The 13,403-nt window shown below is 51.5% G+C and overlaps 1 protein-coding gene across 1 annotated transcript in view; it reads right to left on the bottom strand.

Moving 5' to 3' along the window:
* LOC140394463 (protein mono-ADP-ribosyltransferase PARP12-like) overlaps positions 1–13,403 on the bottom strand; it is a 91,137-nt gene that overhangs the window by 26,194 nt on the left and 51,540 nt on the right. Inside the window, exons 7-8 of the mRNA XM_072481759.1 lie at positions 6,115–6,235; positions 5,848–5,944 (exon numbers count right to left, since the gene is read on the bottom strand). Coding sequence (XP_072337860.1) covers positions 5,848–5,944; positions 6,115–6,235 — 218 coding nt within the window. The remainder of the gene's footprint in view (positions 1–5,847; positions 5,945–6,114; positions 6,236–13,403) is intronic.

A 13,403-nucleotide genomic window follows, 5' to 3' on the forward strand; every position in this document is an offset into this window, starting at 1 on the left:
GACTGTGGGTCACATATCGAGGGAGGCACCACTACTTTGAGACGGCGGATGAAGCGTGGACTTTTATTGTGGAAGAAAAACTGGAATGAGCGGGTTATTAAAAAGAACGTTTGAACAAAGTGGTGGGGCGAATGTGGGGGGCGAAGAGGGGGGTTAAAAAGGGGGGAAAGAGGAGTTTTATGTACTAATCCTGCGATGTGGTACCTTTTCTCTCTTCCACAGGTGGTGATGGGGGGAGGAGGGGAGGTGGAGGAGATGGGGCGTTGGCCATTGGGGGCGGGGCCAAGGGAGAAGCGCGGGCTTGGTTCCCGCGCTATGATAATCATGGCGGGAATAGAGAAGCAGGAAGGAGGGGGCGTCGCACGGTGCGAGCCGAGGTCACGGGGGGAAGCCGAGGTCGGCCAGAGTTTGCTGACTTCTGGGAGCAACATGGGGGGAGTAATTACGCTAGCGGGGGATCTAGCGGGGGGGGTGGGAGGGGGGAATTACTGGGTTGCTGCTGCTGGGGAGAGGGGGGAGCTGGTATGGGAGGGGATGGGCGGGGGGGCACCGCCTGGGGGCGATACAGCTGCGTGGGAACCGGGTGAGGAGCTGGAAAAAGGGGATGGCTAATCGACAAGGGGGGGGGGGTAGGAAGCCCCCCCAACCCGGCTGACCACGTGGAACGTGAGAGGGCTGAACGGGCCGATAAAGAGGGCACGGGTACTCGTACACCTAAAGAAACTTAAGGCAGATGTGGTTATGTTACAGGAAACGCACCTGAAACTGATAGACCAGGTTAGGCTACGCAAAGAATGGGTGGGGCAGGTGTTCCATTCGGGGCTAGATGCGAAAAACAGGGGGGTGGCTATATTAGCGGGGAAGCGGATAATGTTCGAGGCAAAGACTATAGTAGCAGATAACGGGGGCAGATACGTGATGGTGAGTGGCAAACTACAGGGGGAGACGGTGGTTTTGGTAAACGTATATGCCCCGAACTGGGATGATGCCAATTTTATGAGGCGGATGCTAGGACGCATTCCGGACCTAGAGATGGGAAAGCTGATAATGGGGGGAGATTTTAATACGGTGTTGGAACCAGGGCTGGATAGGTCGAAGTCCAGGACTGGAAGGAGGCCGGCAGCAGCCAAGGTACTTAAAGATTTTATGGAGCAGATGGGAGGTGTAGACCCGTGGAGATTTAGCAGACCTAGGAGTAAGGAGTTCTCGTTTTTCTCCTATGTCCATAAAGTCTACTCGCGAATAGACTTTTTTGTGCTGGGAAGGGCGTTGATCCCGAAGGTGAGGGGAACGGAGTATACGGCTATAGCCATTTCGGATCATGCTCCACACTGGGTAGACTTGTAGATAGGGGAGGAAACAGGAGGGCGCCCACCCTGGAGAATGGACATGGGACTAATGGCAGATGAGGGTGTGTGTCTAAGGGTGAGGGGGTGCATTGAAAAGTACTTGGAACTCAATGATAATGGGGAGGTCCAGGTGGGAGTGGTCTGGGAGGCGCTGAAGGCGGTGGTTAGAGGGGAGCTGATATCAATAAGGGCACATAAAGGGAAGCAGGAGAGTAAGGAATGGGAGCGGTTGCTGCAAGAACTTTTGAGGGTGGACAGACAATATGCGGAAGCACCGGAGGAGGGACTGTACAGGGAAAGGCAAAGGCTACATGTAGAATTTGACTTGCTGACTACGGGCACTGCAGAGGCACAATGGAGGAAGGCACAGGGTGTACAGTACGAATATGGGGAGAAGGCGAGCAGGTTGCTGGCACACCAATTGAGGAAAAGGGGAGCAGCGAGGGAAATAGGGGGAGTGAGGGATGAGGAAGGAGAGATGGAGCGGGGAGCGGAGAGAGTGAATGGAGTGTTCAAGACATTTTATAAAAAATTATATGAAGCTCAACCCCCGGATGGGAGGGAGAGAATGATGGGCTTTTTGGATCGGCTGGAATTTCCCAAGGTGGAAGAGCAGGAAAGGGTGGGACTGGGAGCACAGATCGAGGTAGAAGAAGTGGTGAAAGGAATTAGGAGCATGCAGGCGGGAAAGGCACGGGACCGGATGGATTCCCAGTCGAATTCTATAGAAAATATGCGGACTTGCTCGCCCCGGTATTGACGAGGACCTTTAATGAGGCAAAGGAAAGGGGACAACTGCCCCCGACTATGTCTGAAGCAACGATATCGCTTCTCTTAAAGAAGGAAAAGGACCCGCTACAATGCGGGTCCTATAGACCTATTTCCCTCCTAAATGTAGATGCCAAGATCCTGGCCAAGGTAATGGCAATGAGAATAGAGGAATGTGTCCCGGGGGTGGTCCACGAGGAGCAAACTGGGTTTCTGAAGGGGAGACAGCTGAACACGAATATACGGAGGCTGTTAGGGGTAATGATGATGCCCCCACCAGAGGGGGAAACGGAGATAGTAGTGGCGATGGATGCCGAGAAAGCATTTGATAGAGTGGAGTGGGATTATTTGTGGGAGGTGTTGAGGAGATTTGGTTTTGGAGAGGGGTATGTTAGATGGGTGCAGCTGTTGTATAGGGCCCCGATGGCGAGCGTGGTCACGAATGGACGGGGATCTGCATATTTTCGGCTCCATAGAGGGACAAGGCAGGGATGCCCTCTGTCCCCATTATTGTTTGCACTGGCGATTGAGCCCCTGGCGATAGCGTTGAGGGGTTCCAAGAAGTGGAGGGGAGTACTTAGAGGAGGAGAAGAACACCGGGTATCTTTGTATGCGGACGATTTGTTATTATATGTGGCAGACCCGGCGGAGGGGATGCCAGAAATAATGCGGATACTTGGGGAGTTTGGGGATTTTTCAGGGTATAAATTGAACATGGGGAAAAGTGAGTTGTTTGTGGTGCATCCAGGGGAGCAGAGTAGAGAAATAGAGGACCTACCGTTGAGGAAGGTAACAAGGGACTTTCGTTACCTGGGGATCCAGATAGCCAAGAATTGGGGCACATTGCATAGGTTAAATTTAACGTGGTTGGTGGAACAAATGGAGGAGGATTTCAAGAGATGGGATATAGTATCCCTGTCACTGGCAGGGAGGGTGCAGGCGGTTAAGATGGTGGTCCTCCCGAGATTCCTCTTTGTGTTTCAGTGCCTCCCGGTGGTGATCACGAAGGCTTTTTTTAAAAGGATTGAAAAGAGCATCATGGGTTTTGTGTGGGCCGGGAAGACCCCGAGAGTGAGGAAGGGATTCTTACAGCGTAGCAGGGATAGGGGGGGGCTGGCACTACCGAGCCTAAGTGAGTATTATTGGGCCGCTAATATTTCAATGGTGAGTAAGTGGATGGGAGAGGAGGAGGGAGCGGCGTGGAAGAGATTAGAGAGGGCGTCCTGTAGGGGGACTAGCCTACAGGCTATGGTGACAGCCCCATTGCCGTTCTCACCGAGGAACTACACGACAAGCCCGGTGGTGGTGGCTACACTGAAGATTTGGGGACAGTGGAGACGGCATAGGGGAAAGACTGGAGCCTTGGGGGGGGTCCCCGATAAGAAACAACCATATATTGTTAATATATACGGTATAATATGTATAGGTCGTTGCTACAGATAATTATATATTGGACTGTTAAATTATATTTTTGGAGAGTGTTACTTGTGATAAGGCAGTTATTAGGGATAGTTTTCATTTTTGTTATTTATTATTTATTCATTTTCTGTTTATAAAATAGGTCATTGTTATTTGTGTTGTTATAATATTGTTGGTTGACCAAAAATTTTCAATAAAATATTTTTTTTTAAAAAGGGGGGGATGTCATGATATTCAAACACACATCACAATACACACATCATGATAGACAGACCAACAGACCAATTAGCACACATAACACGACAGCCAATCACAGACAAGAGCAGACACAGTATAAGACAAGAAACATGACACCTGCTGGCCAGTCCATCTGGAGACAGGACAAAGCCAGGACCTCATTAACAAGACACTCACACAGTCACCACGTGCTGAGTACCAAGACAGATGTGTAAATAACTAGTTGGAATAAAACTGTGTTGCACCAATCGCAACCGTGTTGGTTCGTCTGTACCTCAGAGCACCCAACACCACAATATTGAATGGTGATGCAGGCTCAAAGGGCCGAATGGCCTACTCCTGCACCTATTTTCTATGTTTCTATCAGACCATAAGACCAATAAGACATAGGAGCAGAATTAGACCACTTGGCCTTCGAGTCTGCTCCGCCATTCAATCATGGCTGATATTTTCTCATCCCCATTCTCCTGCCTTCTCCCATAACCCCTGATCCCCTTATTAATCAAGAACCTATCTATCTCTGTTCTGAAGATGTTGTTGAAGGATAAATCAGCACAGGACACGGTGGAGAAATCCCCTGTTCTTTTCTCAACATTGCCATGGGTGCAACCCGGTGGCACAGTGGTTAGCACTGCTGCCTCGCCCCGCCGAGTATCCGGGTTCGATCCCGGCCCCGGGTCACTGTCCATGGGGAGTTTGCCCATTCTCCCCGTGTCTGCATGGGTCTCACCCCCACAACCCAAAGATGTGCCTGGTAGGTGAATTGGCCACGCTAATTGGGGCAAATAGGTACTCTAAATTAAAAATATATATATAAACAGTGCCATGGAATCTTTTACTCCCACCTAAGAGGACAAATGGAGCCTCAGATTAACATCTCAGTTGAAACATGGCATCTCCGATAGTGCAGCACGGCCTCAGTTCTGCACTGTGAGTGCCAGCCTGAATTTTATGCTCAGGTTTCTGGAGTGAGATTTGAACCCATGGCTGACTGAGGGGGTGGAGAGCCGCCTACAGAACCATGACTAATGCAATTTAATTAATCGCTCGACTGACGAGCTCAACAAGGTGTTAATGTTAACGAGGCCTAGTCACTGAATGCTTCTTTCCACCTAAGCTAGGTAACACTCTAACGCAGTGCTTCCCACATCTTTTTCTACTGTCACCCCATTTTAATGCTTCAAACTTGCTTTCAACCCCAGCGTGAATATTGGGGGGCTGGGGGAGAATTCTTGAGTGGGTTGGAGGTTCAAAGCATGGATAAAGGCAAAACTACTCTCACACCGACCATTTTGCAGACTCGATTGGTGTCAGCGATCGGGGTCACAGAGCTCATTAGATTAGGCCTCGCCCACAAGCAAAAGAAAAATGGCGCACATTTAAAGAGGCCTCCCAGCCAATGCCAGGACTCAAATCGGTGTTTCTGCTCCACAGCTGCCATTGTGGGTCTCGGGGCTCAGCACCCCGATAGCTTGTCCCGCGACCTCACTCAGGCCAGCAACCCTCAGTTTGGGAGCCCCTGCTGAATGGGACGGATCTGCAATCCACAACAACGGGACATTGTAAGAGCTTATTTGATTTAAAGTTCGGCAATTTGAGTGACAGGGACGGTACAGCCTCTCCAGAATGTTTCAGACAATGGGACAAATCACCGAAGGACTTTCAAACTCTGAAGACAATGCAGAGAAGATAAGGCTGGCCCCTGGTGCCAGTGCACTGAATTGTGAAGAAAGAGTTGGACTATTCCACCTCGAAATGAGGTCGCTGAACAAGGTCTGAGCAGAAATCTGAATAAAAACTAGAGAAATATTGTTTTAAGTTGTACCTCAACAACAAAGCTAGAAGGTTAGTTCAAACCGGTGGAAAACTGACCAATGTTTTGTTTACATAAAGAGTGATTCCTCAACCATTAGAATTGATTCCCATTCACATCAATGAAGGCAATATCACTCAGATGCTGTAGCTTTCTCAGGAAAAGCTAAGATATGACATTCCTTGTCTGTACATATCACTCAGGTGACAGCGACTGTACTCCGAAGGCTCCTTAGCTAAACCGCAGCATGCTGTTACGTACTTTTGTATCTGATCCTCCACATCCTGTTCAGAGACGAACTTGGGCCTTCTTCGGACATCCCTCTGAGTCCCAATACGTGTGTTTCTCTGAGACATTTCTGAATGGAAGGTGGGAGGAATTGGGAGGAGGGAGAAGGAGAGACAGAATTGAATGATGGGTCTTTTATTCAGAGCGGGAGGGGGGGAAGGTTGTAATCTTCAGAGATTTCTTAGCCACATTTTCTATACATCACGACTATTGAAAGCAGCTTGTCTAAACTGACTGTACCTTTAAAATCCAGCACATACTGGTGCTTTCCAGCTGTAAATTCCATTTTTCCGCTGTTATCCGCCAAATATGCCTTCTCCAGGTCAATGGATGTTGTGGTGGCAGCAATGTGCAGTCCTTCCTGTTGTACAGAATTTGACCAGTCAGTCAGGAGTTCAGAGATTGATACTATCTCCTCATAGCCCAATTGCCAAACTCTGCTCCTCTCTCACGGGTCTCCATGCTGAAGGAACAACTTCTGAAAATTCAGCCTTGTACCTTCAAGAAAATTCTGCTGCGATGACTTCCGGGTGCGGCTATGCAGAGCTAGGTCGCATATTCGGCAGCTCCTGCTTGGAACGGACTTTTGGGCTCTTTTACAGGGCCCCCACGGCATTTGTTTGACATTTCCCGGTGTGGGAAGAAGGCGGCAATATTCCCCCGACAGTGTCCCCCAGGAAGGGTATGTCTCTTGGTTGCCAGACACACGCAGAAACAGTGAAAGATTTGGCTGCAACTACAGGATAAACAGGGCCTCTTCCAGCATGCAGGCGGGGGAAGGGCAAGCTTAAAGCTGCAAGCTGACCTGAGGGCCTGTATCAAAGGTGAATTCTAGCAGCAGAGGGAACAACTGTGAAAAGACCTCATCAAGGCCACTGAAGGGACTTCCGGTTGCGGTGATGCCTAGCTAGCCGCACGCTTCGGCGGCTCCAGCTCCGACGGACCTTCGGGCTCTTTTAAGAGCCTCAACGGGGAATTTTTCGACGACGCAACCCGGTGTGGGGTGTGTGAGAAGGGAGTCCCCCCCAAACGAAGGAGGAAAAAACCGGCGGCGGCGGCTGCAGCGCGAGGAATCGTCGACCAAAGGGTCAGAAAGAGAGAAGTACAAGATGGCGGCGGAGAAAGCGCAGGCGACATGGGGGCCTGAGCATGAAATTGTGAGACGGTGCGTGGAGCTGCTGAAGAGGGAGGTGCTGACCCCGTTGCTACAGGCAATTGAGGGGCTCAAGGAGACATTAAAGACCCAGGAGACAGAGCTCCGTGTGGTGGAGCAGAAGGTGACAGATATTGAGGACGAGATCCTGGGCCTGGCGGTTAAGACACAGACGCACGAGGCACTTCATAAAAAGTGTACTGAAAGGATCAAAGCCCTAGAAAATGGAGCGCGAAGGAAGAACCTTCGGATACTGGGTCTCCCTGAGGGTGTGGAAGGAGTGGACTGTGGAGCGTACGCAAGTACGATGCTGAGCTCACTGATGGGTGCTGAGGCCCCTACGGGCCCCTTGGAGGTGGAGTGGGCAAATCGGATTCCGGCGAGAAGACCAAAAGCGGGAGAACCACCCAGGGCGATAATCGTGCGATTTTACCGCCTTAAGGATAGAGAAGAGGTCCTGAGATGGGCTAAAAAGGTGCGGAGTAGCAGATGGGAGAATGCAGTGGTACGGGTATACCAGGATTGGAGTGCGGAGGTGGCGAGAAGGAGGGCGAGCTTCAACCGAGCCAAAGAGGTGTTGCATAAAAGGAAGGTGAAGTTCGGGATGCTGCAGCCGGCAAGACTATGGGTCACGTATCAGGAGAGACACCATTATTTCGAGACGGCGGAGGAAGCATGGACCTTCATCAAAGAAGAGAAATTGGATCGGAACTGAGGGACTGATGCTGCAGGAAATGTTATTGTTAATGTTACGGTGGAAGTTAATTGAGAAGTAAACAGGGAAGGGGGGAGACATTGGGGAAATGTGGGCGCCGGTGAGGGGGGGAAAGACGGGACATAGTTGGAGAATGGGGAAGGGGAGGGGGAGGGGAAAGGGAGCTGCGCCATAAGAGGCGGGTCAGGTAAAGGGATGTTCCCGCACCAGAAAGAATAAGGCGGGAAGACAGGCGCAAGGCGGATGGGAGTTCCCCACATGGGGGGGGTCGAGGAGTGAGCAGGAGTAGCCGGGGTCAGTTGAAGTCAGCTGACTTACGGAAGTAATATGGGGGGAGCAATCAAGCTAGAAAGAGATCTAGCGGGGAGGGGAGGAGGGAGGGAGAAGGGGGGGGGGACAACTGGGTTGCTGCTGCGGAAATCCAAAAGGAAATGGCTAAAGAGTGGGTGGGCGGGGATGGTGTGCGACGCTGGGGGAGCGAGCGGGAGCGTGGAGGCGGGATATGGGACTGGCCTAGAGAAGGTAATGGCTAGTCGACACGGGAGGGGGGCAGGTAGCCCCCTAGTGAGGCTGATCACGTGGAACGTGAGAGGCCTGAACGGACCGATAAAAAGGGCCCGAGTGCTCGCGCATTTGAAAGGACTAAGGGCAGACGTGGTTATGCTCCAAGAGACGCACCTAAAGGTGGCGGACCAAGTTAGGCTAAGGAAAGGATGGGTGGGACAGGTGTTCCACTCAGGACTGGACGCAAAGAATAGAGGGGTGGCCATTTTGGTGGGGAAACAGGTCGCATTTGAAGCAAAGAACATCGTAGCAGATAGCGGAGGTAGATATGTAATGGTGAGTGGCAGGCTGGAGGGAATGGAGGTCGTGTTGGTTAACGTGTATGCCCCAAACTGGGACGATGCGGGATTTATGAGACGGATGCTGGGGCGTATACCGGACCTGGAGGTAGGAAACTTGATTTTAGGAGGGGACTTTAATACGGTGCTGGACCCGGGGCTAGATAGATCCAGCTCAAGGACCGGAAGAAGGCCGGCAGCGGCCAAGGTACTTAAGGGGTTTATGGACCAAATGGGGGGAGTGGATCCATGGCGATTTCTTAGACCTAGGGCTAGGGAGTATTCCTTCTTCTCCCATGTCCATAAAGTGTACTCCCGGATAGATTTTTTTGTTTTGGGAAGGTCGTTGATCTCTAGGGTGGAAGAAGCTGAGTACTCAGCCATAGCGGTTTCGGATCATGCCCCACATTGGGTGGACCTGGAATTAGGAGAGGAAAGGGAGCAGAGAACACTCTGGCGATTAGATGTGGGACTGATGGCGGATGAGGGAGTGTGTGCAAGAGTGCGGGGGTGTATTGAGAGATACCTGGAGGTCAATGACGACGGCGAGGTCCCGGTGGGAGTGGTATGGGAAGCACTAAAAGCGGTGGTCAGAGGAGAGCTGATCTCCATTGGGGCCCACAAAAGGAAAACAGAGGCCAAGGAAAGGGAAAGATTACTGGGGGAGATTTTAAGGGTGGATAGGGAATTTGCAGAGACCCCGGAGGAGGAATTGTACAGGGAGAGGAGACGACTCCAGACGGAATTTGACCTTCTGACCACCAGAAAGGCGGAGGTACTGTGGAGGAAGGCACAGGGGAGGAGGTATGAATATGGGGAAAAGGCGAGTCGCCTGTTGGCTCATCAATTGCGAAAGAGGGCAGCAGCGAGGGAAATAGGAGGAATTAGAGACGAAAGGGGAGACACGGTGCGAAGGGCAGGAAAGATAAATGAGGTGTTCAAGACCTTCTATGAGGAACTGTATAGGTCTCAACCCCCAGAGGGAGAGGAGGGGATGCGGCAGTTCCTGGACCAATTGAGGTTCCCGAAAGTGGAGGAGCGGGGGGTGGTAGGCCTGGGGGCACCGATTGGGGTGGACGAGGTTATTAAGGGACTGGGAAGCATGCAAGCAGGGAAGGCCCCAGGACCAGACGGGTTCCCGGTGGAGTATTACAGAAAATATGTGGACTTGTTGGCCCCGTTGATGGTGAGGACGTTCAATGAGGCCAGGAAAGGGGGGACTCTACCCCCGACGATGTCGGAGGCGACGATATCGTTAATTTTGAAGAGGGATAAAGATCCGTTGCAGTGCGGGTCCTATAGACCCATTTCATTGTTGAACGTGGACGCCAAATTGTTGGCAAAGGTACTGGCATCGAGGATAGAGGACTGTGTCCCGGGGGTGGTGCACGAAGACCAGACAGGGTTCGTAAAAGGGAGACAACTGAATGTTAACGTGCGACGACTATTAGGGGTGATAATGATGCCCTCAGTGGAGGGGGAGGCAGAGATAGTGGCGGCAATGGACGCAGAGAAGGCATTTGATAGGGTGGAGTGGGAGTATTTATGGGAAGTGTTAAGGAGGTTTGGGTTTGGGAACGGGTTTATTAGCTGGGTTAGACTTCTTTATGGGGCTCCAACGGCAAGCGTAGTTACAGGTCGACATAGATCGGAGTATTTCCGACTATATAGGGGAACAAGACAGGGATGCCCGCTGTCTCCATTGTTGTTCGCGTTGGCAATTGAACCTCTGGCCATGGCGTTGAGAGACTCCAGGAAATGGAGAGGGGTGATTAGAGGGGGAGAAGAACACCGAGTCTCGTTATATGCGGATGACCTATTGTTATACGTGTCGGACCCAGCGGGGGGAATGATAGAGGTTATGCGAATTTTGAGGGGGTTCGGGGATTTCTCGGGGTATAGGCTAAACATGGGGAAGAGTGAATTATTTGTGATACATCCAGGGGACCAGAGTAGAGAGATAGAAGGCTTGCCTCTAAGGAAAGTGGAAAGAAACTTCCGATACCTGGGGATTCAGATCGCTAGGAGCTGGGGAACCTTGCACAGACTTAATCTGACACGGTTGGTAGAACAAATGGAGGAGGACTTCAAGAGGTGGGACATGCAGCCTCTATCGCTGGCGGGCAGGGTGCAAGCAATTAAGATGATGGTCCTCCCGAGGTTCTTATTTGTATTTCAATGTCTCCCTATACTAATCACTAAGACCTTTTTTAATAAAATAGACAGGAGCATCACGAGCTTCGTGTGGGCAGGGAAAGTTCCGAGAGTAAGGAGGGGGTTCCTTCAGCGTAGTAGGGACAGAGGAGGATTGGCACTACCGAACTTGGGCGATTACTATTGGGCCGCCAATGTGGCAATGATACGTAAATGGATGATGGAGGGTGAGGGAGCGGCGTGGGAAAGACTGGAGAGAAAGTCCTGTAAAGGGACGAGTTTAGAGGCGCTGGTGACGGCGCCGCTACCGATCTCACCTAAAAAGTTTACCACGAACCCGGTAGTGGCGGCAACATTGAATATCTGGGGACAGTGGAGGCGACAGAGAGGGGTGCGGGGAGCCCTGGTGGGGTCCCCAATCAGGAACAACCATAGGTTCGCCCCAGGAAGAATGGATGGAGGATTTCAGAGCTGGTTCCAGTTGGGAATTAGGAGGGTGGGAGATTTATTTATAGATGGGACTTTTGCGAGCTTGGGAGCATTGGAGGAAAAGTATAAGTTGCCCCGGGGAAATTTCTTGAGATATATGCAGGTGAGGGCATTTACTAGACAACAGGTGAGGGAATTTCCATTGCTCCCGACACAGGGGATACAGGACAGGGTGCTTTCAGGGGTGTGGGTCGGAGAGGGCAAGGTGTCAGAGATTTACCGAGAGATGAGGGAAGAGGGGGAGGAGTCGGTGGGCGAACTAAAAGGAAAGTGGGAAGAAGAACTAGGGGAGGAGATAGAGGAGGGTATGTGGGCTGATGCCCTAAGCAGGGTAAATTCCTCTTCCTCATGCGCCAGGCTTAGCCTGATTCAATTTAAGGTGCTACATAGAGCACACATAACGGGAGCAAGATTGAGCAGGTTCTTTGGAGTGGAGGACAAATGTGGGAGGTGTGGCAGGAGCCCGGCAAACCACGCACATATGTTTTGGGCATGCCCGGCACTGGAAGGGTATTGGAAGGGAGTGACGGGAGTGATTTCGCGGGTGGTGAGGGCCCGGGTCAAACCAGGCTGGGGGTTAGCTCTATTTGGAGTTGCGGAAGAGTCGGGAGTGCAGGAGGCGAAAGAGGCCGACGTTGTGGCCTTTGCGTCCCTAGTAGCCCGGCGCAGGATCCTACTCATGTGGAAGGAGGCGAAACCCCCCGGACTGGAGGCCTGGGTAAATGATATGGCGGGGTTCATTAAACTGGAGCAGATAAAGTTTGCCCTGAGAGGATCGGCTCAAGGGTTCACCAGGCGGTGGCAGCCATTTCTCGACTACCTAGGGGAACGTTAGAGGGAAGACAGATGACCAGCAGCAGCAACCCAGGGGGAGGGGGGGTTTAGTTTAGGTCAAAGATAAAGGGGTTTTGTTACTTGTGTATTGTTTAAAATTTCTGTATTGTTATTGTTGCGTTTGCTTTGTAAGAGGGGAAAAATTGTTGTTTGGGAAAAAATTTTCAATAAAACATTTATAAAAAAAAAAAAAAAAAAAAAAAAAAGAAAATTCTGCTGCCTTCCCTCTGATAGCAATAGATCAGAATATGAAACAAAATATTGCTGAAGGGGAAGACGGGTTACCGAAGCTTTGCGTCTTCCACTCATCAGGACAAATGCAAGAATACCGGGCGGGATTCTCCGACCCCGCTGTAACCGGAGAATCGGCGCCAATGGCACCGGGGCGGTCGCCGCGGCACTGGTCAACACGGTTCCCCCGACGATTCTCTGCGCTCGACGGGCCGAGTGCCCACCGATTTCCGCCAGCGTCGTTCACGTGTGGTCCTACCCGGCGGGACCTCGACGTTCATGCTGCACGGGCCGTCCTGGTGTGGGGAGGGGGATCCGACTCTAGGGGGAGGGGCCTCCACGGTGGCCAGGCCCATGATCGGGACCTACCGATTGGCGGGCAGGCTAATCCCAGGGGATTATGTTATCCGCGCCGGGCCCCTGTAGGGCTCCGCCATGTTGCCCGGGGGCCGGCGTGGAGAAGGCAACCCAAGCGCATGCGCGGACCCGCGCCGGCCGTGCTGGCACCCGTATCGGCAGCTGGAGCTGCGTGAAGCACTCCAGTGTCATGCTGGCCCCCCCTGTGCGGCGCAGGATCGCTGCTCGTGAGGACCAGATGACGCCGTCGTAAGACGCCCCGGAGTTTACGACGGTGTCAACACTCAGGATCGGAGAATCCCGCCCACCAAATTTTAAATCATCACAACAATTTATACTACAGGAGAAAAGAGTGTTGATTGGTTAGCAAGTCGACTCTGATGAGCCGACGCGTTGCCATGGACAAAGCAACAAAGGAACTAGAGACTGCCCAAGCTCCCGGATAATTCAAAAAAGGCGCAAGGCTTGAACATATTCCTTTCATTCGCACGGAATGGGAGGCTGTTTATGGATGTGTGACCAGCAAGTATAAATGAGCTACTTATGAGCTTGACTGATTATTTGTTGTTATTAATGCACTCATGATTGATCAGCAAGTGCTGCCCTATCGCTGAATCACATCTAACAGTAGATGTGAGAATGACTATCGATATGAAATAGGTAACAGTATACTACTGGGCAGGGTTCCAGGATGAAGTAACATATCAAACCGATTTATACTCAATAAGATGACACTGTGAATATCCTTACGTAA

Source organism: Scyliorhinus torazame, chromosome 2 (assembly GCF_047496885.1).
Source record: "Scyliorhinus torazame isolate Kashiwa2021f chromosome 2, sScyTor2.1, whole genome shotgun sequence".
Taxonomy (NCBI): domain Eukaryota; kingdom Metazoa; phylum Chordata; class Chondrichthyes; order Carcharhiniformes; family Scyliorhinidae; genus Scyliorhinus; species Scyliorhinus torazame.